This window comes from Hyperolius riggenbachi, chromosome 6 (genome assembly GCF_040937935.1).
Source record: "Hyperolius riggenbachi isolate aHypRig1 chromosome 6, aHypRig1.pri, whole genome shotgun sequence".
Lineage (NCBI taxonomy): Eukaryota > Metazoa > Chordata > Amphibia > Anura > Hyperoliidae > Hyperolius > Hyperolius riggenbachi.
In genome coordinates this window covers 97,850,327-97,867,422 of record NC_090651.1, presented here as the reverse complement: position 1 = coordinate 97,867,422, position 17,096 = coordinate 97,850,327, and the positions used below count along the sequence as shown (strand labels likewise).

General features: G+C 43.7%; 1 protein-coding gene across 2 annotated transcripts in view; it reads right to left on the bottom strand.

Moving 5' to 3' along the window:
- ACBD6 (acyl-CoA binding domain containing 6) overlaps positions 1-17,096 on the bottom strand; it is a 168,448-nt gene that overhangs the window by 92,967 nt on the left and 58,385 nt on the right. For both annotated transcript variants that reach the window (XM_068239714.1, XM_068239713.1), the window contains exon 3: positions 1,339-1,435. In XM_068239714.1, coding sequence (XP_068095815.1) covers positions 1,339-1,435 — 97 coding nt within the window. The remainder of the gene's footprint in view (positions 1-1,338; positions 1,436-17,096) is intronic.

The following is a 17,096-nucleotide window of genomic DNA, read 5'->3' as shown; positions in this document are numbered from 1 at the left end:
ATATCTTGTAGCAGTGTTCTCCCCAGAATTTTTTTTCCAGCTGGGTGGCATGAAAATGTAGCCGGGTGGCATCAAAAAGTAGCCGAGTGGGGCAATTTGAGAGAATGCAGGGCCGGTGCCTTTCTGCACAAGTCTGCTTACAGCATAGGAGGAGGTGAGACGATGACAGCCGGGTGCTCACCAAAACTAGCCGGGTGGAGCACCCGGCTAAAAGAGCCTGGGGAGAACACTGTGTAGGCAGACAAACTGCCCAATCTTACAAAAACCTCTGGAATAGCATGACATTGTGAATGTATTAAAGGAATTTATTTACCCCCAAAGAATTACACATATACAGCCTTATTCTACATAATAAAAAAAAATAATCTTTATTTCATGGTGGAATAACCTGTGGCTGGCATTGGTAATATATTTTCCTCAAAAATCATTCTATTTAAAAAAAAATGATTTAAATCAAAAAATCAGATTTGAATTTAAAACAAAAACACTGTTTTTTTTGTGATTTTTTTTTTAATCGTTTTTTTCTCCACCCTGAAAGCAATGTAGTGTTGTGGGTTGCTACAGCCAACTGCATTGCACGCAGTGTGTAAGTGGGAAGGGGGCCTTACTGAACACATTCAGGCATCTCAAGCTCACTCCAACCTGAATTATCGCAAATTCTTTCTGTTTTAAATTAAGAAAGAAAACTTTTGTTTTTCTTGAACACATTCACAAAGGTGATTTGGATAGAAGGAAAGCTCTGCTTATCAAACAGCAGCACCCAGTGGATAAGAATGGAATTACATATCAAAGGACAATGAATATCGAGTAGCACATACAGCAAACCTTTCTCAACATCTTTAGAGTGGAGGAAGCCCTACAAAACAATGTAAGGATCTCCAGAAACCCAAACATAAAAATTACAAATATAAATTACAAATATAAATGGTGCCACTTTCATGAGTTACTATTATACACCTCTTGGTTAACAATAATACCACTGCCATGTTACATACAGTATTAAGCAATCACTACCCCCACTGCATTTTGGAGCATTTGACAAGGTATATTCAAGCTATTACTCTTCTGATGTTACCTAAAGAGCTTTAGCAATAGTACAATGCAAACAAGACTTTCCTCTGCTCTCACCACCTTTTTATAATTTTGCTTTTGTTCCCCAGAACCCAACTGGGTAGGTCACCAAGCCCAGAGTCACTTTATACCTTTAGTAAGCCTTGGCTCCCACTTGTAATTGCTATTTTTTATTGATCCGTTCACTGTGCTGCAGTAAACTGCTGATTGGACTGTCAAAGTAGGAATCCAGCCTAAAATGTCCCCATACACACTGCACAATGTTACCTTTGGGATCCAGTCTGGATCCAGGCTTTTCACAGCTTCTATATAATCGTTCATTGCCTGCTCCTTGCTGCAGTCACCCAATGCTTTCCATGCCTCCCTGGAGAAAAAACACAAACATCTGAATAGCATGTACCCACAACAGGAGCAGCATTGTGTAATGACACGTTTATTAAACCACTATCGCAAAAAAAGTAGGCAGTTAAAATCTGACAGAACTAGCAGGTTTTGGGCCAGTCCATCTCCTCATGGGGGATTCTCGGGGTTTTCTTTGTTTTCAACAGCATTTCCTGAACAGAAGTTGCAAAGTCTAACTGAGAAAATAGTGTGCAAGTGAGTAGGGAGGCTGGCTGCTATCTTACTATTTTGGCAGTTAAACTGCTGTTCAGGAAATGCTGGTAAAAACTAAGAAAACCCTGAGAATCCCCCATGAGGAGATGGACTGGCCCAAAACCTGTCTGTTCTGTCAGAATTTAACAGCTTTTTTTTTCACGATAGTGATCCTAAAGGAATCTAAAGGAATGGCATTCTAAAAGAAAATACCAAAGGATTCCCATCACTAACTGTCCTTAAGTGGTGCTCCCAATCAGATGCCACTGACAGTCTTCACCCCTTCTGGAGAAGGCAGTTAATTCCCTAGCATGATTTATGAGTGAGGAAACTGGATAATCCAGAAGAATACTATGGAAAACAAAATGACATGCAAACTTCATGTACACATCATCATGGCACCAGTAAAGCAAAACGCTAACCACACAGTTCATGGAATACAGAACAAAACATTGCTTTCTCTGAAAAAAAATAGCAGTGTACCAGGGGTGCATTTGTCATTAAAAGCATGTTGTTTCAAAGTAAAAGGACATTGTTAGCTACTGCCTGATATATTCCAGCTGGACTCTTGTAACACCCTCTTTTTTCTTTGCTCTAAAGCAGGGGTGTCAAACTCAAATACACAGTTGGACGAAATTGTACACTGGGACCAAGTCACGGGTCAACCTCAATTGTCTAACGGCCACCTTCCTCCCTTATATAGTTCCCAGGTGTTTAATGGCCCCTCTCCAACCCCTATATAGTTCCCTGTTGTCTAGTGATCCTCCCTCCCCTATACAGTTCCCTGGTGTCTAGTGATCCTCCCTCCCCTATACAGTTCCCTGGTGTCTAGTGATCCTCCCTCCACTATACAGTTCCCTAGAGTCTAGTGATCCTCCCTCCACTATACAGTTCCCTAGAGTTTAGTGCTTTCCCCCTACCTCCCCATATGGCTTCCCTGTTGTTCTAGGGCTTCACCTCTAATATAGCTTATCTGGTAGTCTAGAGTGGGCCAAACATAATGCAAAGTGGGGAGACCATTTTAGGGCCAAATTTAATGGATCCTAGGGCTAGAACTGTTCCACGGGCCGGAGTTTGACATGTATGCCCTAAAGCAGTGTTCCCCAACCCTATCCTCAAGGCCCAACAGTGCATGTTTTGTGGAAATCCACTGAGGTAGTTAATCATCTCTGCTGAGACACCAATTACCTCACCTGTGCATGATTGTGGTTTTCTGCAAAACATTTACTGTTGGTGGGCCTGATTTACAACATAAAACTTATTTCCACAAAAAAAGGGGAGTTAGCAGAACAGCATTCAAACAGATAACACAGCACTTTCTTTTTCAGTTAGCAGCTTCTGGCCACATCCAGGGATGTGATATCTTATCTTTTAAACGAGTTAATTGAAGGGCGCTGCTATATTAATTAGGAGCTGCCTATTCCTCAAGGTCTGGGGTATCCCCTTCCCCCTACCAATACTTGGAGCAAAAAAAAGTTAATACAGAGGATGGCGCTACGAACAGGCAGAGCCGAGACTCGAACACTGGTTGCCTGTGTCAAAGGCAGAGCCCTCAACCACTACACTATCCAGCCACCACTGGCTGGACTATTCCGGGATGTATAGTTATTATGCACACAATCCAATATATATGTTACGGCCAGAACCCGAAGTTTGGCCACTTCTAGTTCTGGCCGGCCACTTCGGGTTCTGGCCGGCCAATTCGCGAAGTGCCCGCTGCGCTGCGGCCAATGTTAGAAACGGATCGTTTACTCTGATATGAATGTATCTTCTGGCCGCAGCGCAGCGGCCAAACGTATTAATTTGTTGCAATTTTAAGCCGGCGGCAATGTAACGATTCAAGCCGCCGGCTTTTTCATCTGCCTCATCTCTCTCCCTCTCTTTCTTATGGCCAGCCGGGCGGGGACACGCGTGTCCCTCCGGAGTCGTTCGTCGCGGCAGGGAAGCCTGCCGTTCTTGCAGAGCGGGTGCTGGCAGAAGCAATGTCTGCAGCCTCCCCGCTCTGCTGCCCCTGCTGCGACGAACGACTCCCGGGGGGACTCGCGTGTCCCCCCCCCCCCCCCCCCCCCCGCCGGCTGGCCATAAGAAAGAGAGGGAGAGAGATGAGGCAGATGAAAAAGCCGGCGGCTTGAATCGTTACATTGCCGCCGGCTTAAAATTGCAACAAATTAATACGTTTGGCCGCTGCGCTGCGGCCAGAAGATACATTCATATCAGAGTAAACGATCCGTTTCTAACATTGGCCGCAGCGCAGCGGGCACTTCGCGAATTGGCCGGCCAGAACCCGAAGTGGCCGGCCAGAACTAGAAGTGGCCAAACTTCGGGTTCTGGCCGTAACATATATATGAAAGGATAACGTCAGTTTTTCTAGGTATATAAATTTGTTTATTAAAAGTACAATTTCACATAAATATTAAGGTCTGATAAAAATGCCAGTAGTTCTGCGCATGCGCAGTACAGCCCGGAGGACGTCCGATGACGTCAGCGCGCCCGCGTGGGACACAGAAGAGCCCGTCCTTGGAGCGCAGAAGAGCCTGACCTGGCAGCCGGCCTGGCCAGGTAGGGTCGGCCACCGAAGACGACCGGAAGCCTCTGGAGCGGCGGCGAGGGCACCTCCTGCCTGCCACGGGCTGGAGGAAGCCCCAGGTAAGTGGATAGGGATTTTTATTTTTTTTACAGGTTTCCCTGAACCTTCCCTTTAAGCACTACTATTGCAAGCACTCCTAACAAAAGCTATTTGGCAGCTCTATTAGAGTGGCAGACTATAGTGTTACAGCAGACTATAGTGCTACACAGAACTTGTGGGGGCAATTTTTGAACAGAAGAGATCTTTATTTGTATACATTTTTTCTTATTTAGGTTATTTTTTTTATCTTTTTTTGTCTCTTTTGGATCAGGTGGCTCCATTGTGTGCAAGCTGTGAGTGATTTATGCATGTGAGAACACGGCATAGAAGAGTGCATACCTAATAATAGTATGAAATATGTGAGTGAATGTTGTTGGTTTGAAACATTCAGATGACCATTGTTTTAATTGTGAGCAAGCCTGGCATTTTTATCAGACCTTAAAGAGAACCAGAGGTGGGTTTGAAGAATATTATCTGCATACAGAGGCTGGATCTGCCTATACAGCCCAGCCTCTGTTGCTATCCCAAAACCCCCTAAGGTCCCCCTGCAATCCCTCATAAATCACAGCCACGCTGCTGACAAACAGCTTGTCAGAGCTGGCTTTGTTTATCTCTATAGTGTCAGTCTGCTGCTCTCCCCGCCTCCTGCAGAACTCCAGTCCCCGCCTGTATCCCTTCCCTCCCTGCTGATTGGAGGGAAGGGACGGGGGCAGGGACTGGAGCTATGCAGGAGACGGAGGAGCAGCTGAGACTGACACTACAGATGTAAACACAGCCTCACAGCATGGCTGTGATTTATGAGGGATTGCAGAGTGCAGGGGGACCTTAGTGGGGTTTGGGATAGCAACAGAGGCTGGGCTGTATAGGCAGATCCCGCCTCTGTATGCAGATAACATTCTTTAAACACACCTCGGGTTCTCTTTAATATTTATGTGAAATTGTACTTTTAATAAACAAATTTATATACCTAGAAAACTGACGTTATCCTTTCATATATATATATTGGATTGTGTGCATAATAACTATACATCCCGGAATAGTCCAGCCAGTGGTGGCTGGATAGTGTAGTGGTTGAGGGCTCTGCCTTTGACACAGGCAACCAGTGTTCTATATCTTATCTTTTGTTTACTAATTGAAGCTCACAAAGGTATGTAACCCCTTGTGTACCAGCAGTCTCTGGCCCCTTAAAGGAGACCTGAACGGAGTAAAATTATTTTTAAAAAAAACACATGACGTAGCTGCAAATGAATATTACATACTGACCTCACCGTCAGTTCCTCTCAGAAGCTCAACATTTTCTTCTTAACAGTAATTTCGTCCAGTTCTTCCAGAACTGAAACATACCAGTTTGTCAGTTATATATCAGCTGCTGTCAGTTACAACTGAATGTGAAAGGTAATGTCTATGTTTCCCTATGGCTCAAGTGGGCAACATTACAGTTTAAGTGTGCTGACCAGGAAGCTGTCATGGGGTAATGGCCATTTTCAAAATGGAGGAAGGAAAAATCCATTGATCATAGTGGACAAACAGAAAGCAGGAGATGAGAAAAAGATTGATGAGTAGACTACCCAGGACGTACGTATGATATGTTCAGGTTTATTTTTACTTTTAATTTTCAGTTCAGGTTCTCTTTAAGGACCAGAGACTGCGGGTCCAACAAAACTGCACTAACCGACGAATCGACGCACATACCTTCCGCACCCACTGCAGACCCCTCTATTTGCCTTCGTTATGACGGCACAGCCCTGTGCACGGGTCAGGAACCGCTTTCACTGGCTCCTAACAGCAAATGTGATGGGCTCACAGTAATCACGCAGTCAGGAGCCAATGAAAGCGGCTCCTGACCTGCTCACAGAGCTCTGCCCTCATACAGACGGTAGGGCGAGTAAACTGCGGCGGGTGCAGAACGGTGGTAGCGCGCAGCAGAGAAAATGCAGCCTGTCAGAGCCGCGTAGCCACCTGCCAGAAGTAGATATCAACCAACGCTGTCCGGAAGTGGGTAAACATTAGCAGCGTACTGAAACTGAGCTGCCACACATAGTAAAGGCAGAGATAGCTGAGAAATGATCACTAGATAGATTTTAATCTATAAATACAGCAGCTATGCAATAAAATGTAATGGCAGCTTTCAGAGCAGATGCACGGTACACAAGAAACTTGTAATTTGTTATCACACATGCAGTCTCACCAACAAATGATTTAGTAACAGTTTAAACCCATGCTGTAGTCAACTGTTCATCTCATCCATCTTTCTACCTACACAGGTATTCAGTTACTCAGAAGCTACAGTGCAGAACTCCAACTCAAACCTTCACACACTGGATTTCCTCCGCATTTTCCATCCGAAGGAGAACCTTCATATGAGGACACTTTCCTCAGCTGTCATCACCTTTTCATATTCCTCCCTTCAGGACTTAATCAAGAGCTTTACACTTTCCCTGGAACTCAGATGGACTTGTTCACACTCTACAAACCTAATAATCTCAAAGCAACATACGGCTTGAAAACAAACAAAAACAAAATACTTCCTTGGTATAGCCTCTAAAAAAAGCCAAAACAAAATGGATTTGGGATGGTTTAAAGGATATCTGAGGTGATAGGTTGTCAAAATGGAGCAGTCCTTTTCAGCGCAGGAAGATTTGGGTGCAGCCGGCACCCACCATAGACTATAAAAGGGGCATCTATAGCGGCGCTCAGTGAGTAACGTCGGCTCCGTCAGAAGACGGAGCCGAGGTTGCTTAAAAAACACAATTCGGCCTCCAGCAATCGCTGGACGCCGAATTATATCATTCCCCCACTATCCGTGACGGACTGGAGAGGGAATAGTAATTAACACGGCCTGACTTGTGCAGAAGCAGGATCAGCCGTTTCAGGCTGTATCCTGTGCCCAAGTCTACCGGCACCGATTTTATATGTATGCTGTCATAAAGCTTTACTTACCTGGGGCTTCTCCGAGCTTCTAGAAGTCTGTGTGGTCTCTTGCCGCAGTTCCACAATGATCCACTGTTTAGGGGTCCCCTCTATAATAATCTTCTGCGCATGCACAGGTGCGCCACTCACGATCCCGCCGCCTGGAGCGTCCTGCGCAGTGAAGCCCCAGGGTCAGTATTCCTTACGGAGGTGACAGCAGAAGACTGAAGCACAGTGGAACTGCGAGGAGGGACACACCGATTTCTAAGGGCTGGAAGAAGTCCCTGATAAGTAAAGCTTTAGTTGCTGCATTCAACTCATGTATCCATTAAGAATGATGTGTGGGTACTCTGCAGGAGAATGAGGGGACTCTTCCTCTACTACACATTCATTACACCCAATCTGAACCAGGTTTATGTGTAATAGATAAAACTTCTGTGTTTAATGTGCACAAGATTTTAAGTGGGTTCAGTCCAGCCCTGTCCTTGCAACTCTTAAATAAAATGTACAAATCTAAATTCTTCCTTCTACTACTCAGGAACCCATGCTCCTTATTTTAGACTCCTGAAACTTGTTGTATACCTCAATATAATGCCTGTTTACACAATACAGTGGACACAGTCTTCCTTTCAAACTTGCATGCATTCCAGCCAGTAGTTTTACCTACCCTGCCCTCGCCCCCACCAAGTCCAACTACCTGCGAGCTGCAAATTGTAGTCATGCAAAGTAGAAGGACTTTTGGCAAAACCACTGCCATCTATACAAGAGCCTCCGGCACAACCGCGCACCCGCCTGCCGGTATGCCTGCCTATCGCAGTGTCAGCACAGGGCCTGCGGGTTGCTATACGCAGAAGAACGGATCTGTCCAGCACTAATCGCCACCTGGAGGAAGCTGAGGAGTGCCTGTGACAAGACTGGTCCCCGACTAGTGGGACATATGCTGCAACTGCTTGCTGTGCCTAAACAGAACTGCCAGAGATATCAGGTGACATCAGAGATACCATCACAATCAGATTTAAGTATCTGATTTTAAACACATGGGCCCATTTGCAATTCACTTTTTCTCTTAGTAGATAATTTTTCATCTTCGATGTAAAATAATTTTTCAGCACTACAATATAAAAAGTACCAAAAAGTAGGCGAGAAAGTAGTGTCCAAATTTTTTTGAGCATTTTTTTTTTTTGCTGCTTGGTGGCTTAAAACGGTATTTTATTTACAAGTCCTGAAAATATCACCTAGGAGAAAAAAATCTCAGGTGAAAAAGTGAATTGCATATGGCCCAAGGTGACTGCTTTGTTGCACCAGCACATGTAACTTGTTTTTTGGATTGGTTTGTTATTTCATTTTTGTAGACTAAGCACTACTATTAATGTATACACAAATTATGTATGACGACTTCTCTAACTAGAAAAAGGTTTTTTTTTCTTTTAATTATAGTTTAAATCTTAGGAGTTGGTGCTTTTTTTTTTTTTTTTTTTTTCCCTTACAACTCCAGGTACCGTCTGACTCCACAGCTCTGCTAGTAAACATTCCCTTTAGACAACTAAAATAGGAAACATACCTAATCGACACAGGCTTACAAAGCAATAGAGCACCAGAACTGTGAAGTTTTGTCCTGTCATAGTTCCATTAGACTCATGGGATTTGTCCAATCCCACTGGTGACTGATTTCCATAGCAGAACAATACAGATTAACTGGAGCATAACAAATAAAAAAGTCCTATTAAATTAATTATAATGGAGGGAAATAATTAGAGGAACTTATAATGTAAGGTGAATGAGTAATTACCCTTTCAAGTGGGCCTGTCACAATAAATTAACTTAGAAAATTAGATTCAGAAACAGTTTTGTTAACTTTTCACTCTGTGTTGCGTGGTTATTTTGTGTCACAACACTGATGTTTGTTGTGACCAACACAACTGAGGCAGGGATCACACTTGTGTCTGCGGGAATCAGACTAATCCCAAAAAGCATTTTGGCCACGTTTTATGTGCATTATAATGCATGCGGGTTTTTTTGTTTTGTTTTGTTTTTTACAGTAGCCTGTGATGTCAATGAGGAATTGCAGGCATTGTGTGGAATAGTGTAGGCTGTAAAATTTTTTCAAAGCTATGCAGAATTGCAGATGCCTCCTGAAAATGCACAAGCCCATTAAAAATAAGCATTTTACACATTGAGGGAAATGCTGCTGAACAACAAAAGTGTGACGGAGCGGGGAAATTTGTGCGCCCGCTAATTGGCAGAAACTTGGGCGCCACCATAGGCTCCAATATAAATTGCGGTTATACGGTTAAATTTAAGTGCTATATATTAGGCAGTGCAGGCGGCCCAAATTTCACAGTATAGCCTATAGCTATTTATTATAGAGCCTATGACGGTGCCCTAACACTATAGTTATTTTGGTGGATTGGCATCGGGGGTTGGGTAAGGTGAAGCATGGGAGGAGGGTGGTTAAGGTGAAGCAAGAGGGGGTGGTTAAGGTTAAGCGCGGAGGGGGTGTGTGTGTGTGTGTGAGAAAGTTAAGGTTAGGCATGGGGGGGGCGGTTTTGAGGGTTAGGCATCTACAAGGTAGGATTCTGTGTGAGAATAGAGTTAGATTAAGTCACGGGGGAAAAATACTTTTCTACTGATATTTTACTACAGTAATTTGCACTTTTTAAAACGTAGAATATCTGTAAATTTTACCGATATTCTACTAGCCGAAATTGTGCGCTCAAATTTCCTCACGCCAGGGGCGCCTCTAGCCATCTTGTTACTCCAGGGCAGGCAGCTACAGGTTTTCTCGCTCTGCCTGCCGGAACCCACAGACTCTGCAGGTAAGTGAGACAAGATATGAGGGAGGAAAGGTGGTAGAGGATCAGAACTGATGACATGGATAAACAGATATGAGTGGAATAGAGACATACTGGATAGCACTATTGTATTATAGTACTGAGTCCTAGGTTTCAAAATCTGCATGGAGTTTCTATCTTCCCCTGCAATTCTTTTAGACACTTCATATTCTCCATCACCCCAAAAACATACTAACAAGTCAACTGGTTTCCCCCAAAATTCTATAGTGAAAAAATTAGACTATAACTATAGTAGGGATTAGATTGTAAGCTCCTCTGAGGACAGTCTATTATATAACTATGATCTATAAAGTGCTGTAGAAGATGTCAGAGCTATATACACTCACCTAAAGGATTATTGAACCTGTTCAATTTCTCATTAAAGCAATTATCTAATCAACCAGTCACATGGCAGTTGCTTTAATGCATTTAGGGGTGTGGTCCTGGTCAATACAATCTCCTGAACTCCAAACTGAATGTCAGAATGGAAAATAAAGGTGATTTAAGCAATTTTGAGCGCTGGATGGTTGTCGGTGCCAAACGGGTTGGTCTGAGTTTTTCACAATCTGCTCCCAGTTACTGGGATTTTAACGCACAACCATTTCTAGGGTTTACAGGGAATGATGTGAAAAGGGAAAAACATCCAGTATGTGGCAGTCCTGTGGGCGAAAATGCCTTGTTGATGCTAGAGGTCAGAGGAGAATGGGCCGACTGATTCAAGCTGATAGAAGAGCAACGTTGACTGAAATAACCACTCATTACAACCGAGGTATGCAGCAAAGCATTTGTGAAGCCACAACACGCACAACCTTGAGGCGGATGGGCTACAACAGCAGAAGACCCCACCGGGTACCATTAATCGCCACTACAAATAGGAAAAAGAGGATACAATTTGCACAAGCTCACCAAAATTGGACAGTTGAAGACTGGAAAAATGTTGCCTGGTCTGATGAGTCTCAGTAGTCAGAATTTGGTGTAAACAGAATGAGACCATGGATCCAGCATGCCTTGTTACCACTGTGCAGGCTGCTGGTGGTGGTGTAATGGTGTGGGGGATGTTTTCTTGGCACACTTTAGGCCCCTTCGTACCAATTGGGCATCGTTTAAATGCCACGGGCTACCTGAACATTGTTTCTGACCATGTCCATCCCTTCATGACCACCATGTACCCATCCTCTGATGGTTGCTTCCAACAGGATAATGCACCATGTCACAAAGCTCAAATCATTTCAAATTGGTTTCTTGAACAGGACAATGGGCTTGATTTACAAAAGCGTGCTAACTGTTAGCACGCTTGTGAAAAGCCCCTTATCACGCCTAAACTCAGTTTAGGCGTGATAAATTCTGATCACGCGCAAAGTCTCTGTGCGGTGCGCGCAAAACGCCCATTCACCTCTATGCGCACGCAAAACTTTGCATGCCGGACTTAGCGCGCAATCAGGTGTACACAGCGGTGCTAATCCAGTTAGTGTTATAGTTATCATGCCAGTTTTGAGGCATGCTAACTGGGTTAGCACCGCTTTGTGAATCAAGCCCAATGAGTTCACTGTACTAAAATGGCCCCCACAGTCACCAGATCTCAACCCAATAGAGCATCTTTGGGATGTGATGGAACTGGAGCTTCGTGCCCTGAATGTGCATCCCACAAATCTCCATCACCAGCAAGATGCTATTCTATCAATATGGGCCAACATTTCTAAAGAATGCTTTCAGCACCTTGTTGAATCAATACCACGTAGAATTAAGGCAGTTCTGAAGGCAAAAACCGTATTAGTATGGTGTTCCTAATAATCCTTTAAGTGAGTGTAAATGAACAACAATTACAACAACAACATCAACAACAACATTGTAGGACATTGGACCATGATAGGATTAGACAATAAGCTCTTCTGAAGACAATCTGTGACATGACTACCGTATATACTCGCAAGCAAGCTGAATTTTTGACCCCCAAAAAGGGGGTAAAAAGTTGGGGGGGGTCAGCATGCTTGCGAGTTACCTGTGGTCCGCGCATACGCCCCCCCCCCTACGGGGCCGCCACCATCACCTGAGCTGGCGCCGCATCTTCTATTATTCTCCTCTCCGCTCGTATAGTAATTCACTCACAGCAGCGCCCCACGGCGGCTGCTGTGATGACGAGGCAGGAAGCCATAGAGAGAGAGCGGCTTCCTGTAGCTATGGAAACCGCTCTCTCTCTCTCTCTATGGCTTCCTGCCTCGTCATCACACAGCAGCCCCATGGGGCGCGCTGCTGTGAGTGAATTAGTATACGAGCGGAGAGGAGAATAATAGAAGATGCGGCGCCAGCTCAGGTGATAGCGGCGACCGCGGGGCGGGGGAGAGGAGGGGGCACTACCTATACTGGGCACTGTACTAGCTATACTGGGGCACTATACTGGGCACTACCTACCTATACTTGGCGCTATACTGGGCACTATACTAGCTATACAGAGCACTATACAGGGCACTACCTACCTATACTAGGCACTATACTAGCGAAACTGGGGCACTGCCTACCCATACTGGGCACTATACTAGCTATACTGGGGCACTACCTATCCATACTGGGCACTATATTACCTATACTGGGCACTATACTAGCTATACAGGACACTATACTAGCTAAACTGGGGCACTACCTACCCATACTGGGCACTATACTAGCTATACTGGGGCACTACCTACCCATACTGGGGCACTATACTAGCTATACTGGGGCACTATACTAGCTATACTGGGGCACTATACTAGCTATACTGGGGCACTATACTAGCTATACTGGGGCACTATACTAGCTATACTGGGGCACTATACTAGCTATACTGGGGCACTATACTAGCTATACTGGGGCACTATACTAGCTATACTGGGGCACTACCTACACATACTGGGCGCTATACCAGCTATACTGGGCACTTTACTAGCTATACTAGGGCACTACCTACCCATACTGGGCACTATACTAGCTATACTGGGCACTATACTAGCTATACTGGGACACACTGGGGGGAGGGGGGGGAAATCACGCGGCCAGCATTTCCTACCCCCGGCTTATATGAGGGTCAATCATTTTTTCCTGTTTTTTAAGTAAAAGTTGGGGGGGGTCGGCTTATATGCGGGTCGGCTCGGCTTGCTTGCGAGTATATACGGTATGTGATCTGTAAAGTGCTACAGAACATGTCTGTGCTATATAAATGCATAACAGTATGGTAGGACATTAGACTATGACTGTTAGTAAGTCTGAAAGTGCTGTAGGAGATGTCAGTGCTATAGAAAGTCTAAATAATCATCACTCGTATATGAACAATTAACCATTATTGTACCTTTGGAATAACCTTATAAACCACTGGGAGATCTACAATTACCAGCATTTGTTTGTGAAGATGAACTATAATTCCATACATGACATGTATAATCAAAGTAGGACATGCTGGTTCCTGTAGTTCCCCAGTGTGCAGTCTATGATTTGGTCAAGGGATAATTAACAGTTGAACAATCTGTAGACAGTCTGAGAAACACTGTATACAGCAAGTAACTTTACTCACATCCTGAGGATACTTAGGACCAGATTTCCTCCCCCTCCTCAATTCATTGACATCAATCAGTGAATCAGTGACTTCAGCTTTTCATTTAGCCAGTCTTCCTGCTATTTCACACAGCACTTTATCAGAGGAGTCTGGAAACCATCACATTCAGGAGGTGATTGGGGTCTGGTGAGGACATACAAATGTCCCTGCAAAGGACAGACAGTGAGCAGCACTGATACAGCATGGCAGGGGAGACAGTCAGTGCTGAGTAACGTGTAACTGTCTGGGGATTAATCTTCTCTAGCGTGGAGCTCTGCACTTATGATATATCTTGTAGTACTTATTGCACACCTTGTTACCTCCTCCAACAGACAATGGCCTCAATTCACTAAGATCATGCTGGAGATAATGAGGCAAGAGAAAACTTGCCACCACACAGTGAGAGTTGAACCTCCGGACTAAAAATCTACACAACAGAACTGAAAAGGCTTGGTGTTTCTTTAACAGTTTCACACCTTAAGAACTTTGTTTTTCTTACCAAAGCATCATTTTTAGCTGCATTTTTAGCTAAGATCCACCCATCAAAGAAAACTGCCCAGGCTTGTTTTCCCTGATGCTGTGCAAAGCATGATGGGATTTCCTATGTTGTTATTCACGTTGTCTAGCAACTGGAAGGGGTGATCAGCACACAGAACAGTTGGAACTGTGTTTCATGCTCCCCGTCACCTCCTTTCAACCAAAAAGATGGCTGCCCTCATAAAATCAAACATTTGCCTGTTCTTTTAAAACAGGGTGGGTAAGGGATTATATTGCCTATCTATTTTAATTAACATAACTAATGTAACTTAATGACAGTATGTTTGTTTAGGCTGAAGCTCCTCTTTAAGTTACCTCCTCTGTAGTTATTTTCACACGCAGTTAATTAACAGGCTGTCTTACTTTAGAATTCTGGAGTTATTTTAAGGATTGAAGAGTTAACTTAAAGACAGAAGAGTTAATTTTAGGTTTGCCTGAGGTAAAATTTTCCTGAATACTACATGCCTCATCACCATGGTGATAACTCTAGAAACGTTATTAAAGACAGGAGATAAGCTTAGTGAATTGAGGCCACTGTCTTCGGCTGTGTTTTCTTTTCCTCTCTTCTGGCATCATGGTCACAGGGAGGGGCGGGATAGAAGTGCACACAGCAGGAGATTGCCAGATAACACTTAATAGGGACTGTGTACAAATCTTTTTCTACAAAACTTTGTATGATTTCTTATTAGTGGCTCAGCAGATGCAGTCATTAGAATACTTGTGCACAGAATAAAAAAGTCTTCTCTCCACACCCATAGTTTTCAGTCAAATAAAACTTTTTTTTCCTGGACTGCCGCCCTCCAGACAGCTCAGCACTCCAAACAATTGCCTATACTGTCTGTGCTTAGAAGCGCCTCTGCTCATTCCCCTTTTTTCATGCGTGCTACACTTGGCACTGCTGTTGGTGGTGATGGGGGGGGGGGGGATTTTAACATCAGGGAGTGCATACAGAGCTGTCGCAGTGGCTCTCCGTCACTGAAGACCTGTCCTGTGATTATAGATGTAAGGTAGTGGTATAGTATATCTCTGTCTGCTAAACCAGAACAAATTTACAGGTCAGGTGCTTCCCAGAAATGTACCGGTATGTGTCTTGTGGGAAAACAGATTGACTACAGTCTAACACCATTAGAAAAGCAATTCTTGCTATTAGTTCTGCTATTATAGATGACGGAAATGTATACAAATCCAAAGTAGAAGAAAGCAGTTTGCAGCCCCTGCATGGGTGATATTGAGAAACAGTGGGGGGTTTGCAGAAAGCCTAGTAGATTAGCATTTGGGCAGCTGCAGTCTCATGTATCCCATGTCCTGTATTCATAAACACAAACACCAAAAACTCTTGCACAAAATCACCAATATACAATATCTCAGCAACCTTTTCTATGATCTTATACAACCCAAAGTGAGGTGCTATATCTATGTCTTGGAAAGACTGTAGGACAAGGGACAATCACACTGGTCACATAGTCCATTGCCACCACTTATTGCTCAGCTCATGAGTTCTAAGTAGTGTGTGTGGGGTGTATGGCTGCGAGTAATGCATGTGTGTAAGCTTTTACTAACAGTGATATTTGCGATGAAGCATAACTGATTAACTGGCATGGCTTTACTTTCCAAGTTCTTTTTTGTACAGATGCGATTTGGTTTTGTTTTTCATGGTTTCCTATTTTCATGACTTTTGCAAGCAGTCATTGTTTGTGTGCTGACCTGTAATGAAATAAGAGGGAAGCCCTCTTCCAACAGGGTTACAGCCTGCTACATATATGCCTAAAAGGTTCCTCTGTGACTCTCCTTTACAAAAATAAGTTTGGTCTTGAGTCGGGACTTTTACAGCTTCTATGGACATGAAACAAGGGGGTGGGTTTACACAAGCCCTTCATTTATTCTAAAGATAGCAGTGCCATTTTCTAGATTATTCCGGGTTAGTACACATCACTCATACGCAACCCTCCCTCCCTTGTTTCTCCACAGACAAGCTGTTTGAAATGAGCTGCTCTGCAGTTATGAGGCTTCCACTGTTCTTAGAACTAATTGGCTTTTTCCTGCCTACAGCAGCTCAACCTCAAAAAACCTTTCCTTGCAATGAGTTTCCAGAATCTGCTCAGCAGCACTGACTGCAGAGGCTTTGGAGTCGCTTAAAGAGAACCTGTACTGAGTAAAAATATTTAAAATAAACACACGAGGTAACTTCAAATGAGCATTCCATAGTTACCTTGCCATCAGTTGCTTTTTTAGAAGCTCACCATTTTCTTCTGACAATAATCCCTTCCAGTTCTGACAATATTTTGTCAGATCTGAAATATATCAGTTGCTGTCAGTAAAATATCAGTTGCTGTCAGTTATAGCTGAGAGGAAAACTGATGTACCAGGTAATGTCCATGTTTCCCTATGGCTCAAGTGGGCGATGTTACAGTTTAACTGTGTGCTGACCAGAAAGCGGTTATGGGTAATGGCCATTTTCAAAATGGAGGATGGAAAATTCCCTTGATCACAGTGAAAAAACAGGACACGGGAGAGGAGAAAGACACTGAGGAGAAGGCTACATGGGAGGTAAGTATGACTGTGTATGCCTATTTTGACTTTTAATTTTCAGTTCAGGTTTTCTTTAAAGCCCTGGTTCATGCACTTGTTCTATAACTGTATGTCAGAAGAGTAGTAAGTCATTTTAAAAAGTGCTTAAAGGATACTCGAAGTGATATGTGACATGATGAGATAGACATGTGTATTTACTGTGCCTAGCACACAAATAACTGTGGTGTTTTTTTTTCTCTGTCTGAAAGAGTTAAATATCAGGTATGTAAGTGGCTGACTCAGTCCTGACTCAGAAAGAAAGTGACTACAGTGTGACCCTCACTGATACGAAATTCCAACTATAAAACACTTTCCTAGCAGAAAATGGTTTCTGAGAGCAAGAAAGAGGTAAAAGGGGTAATTTTCTTTTTTTATCAGTGAGGGTCACACTGTA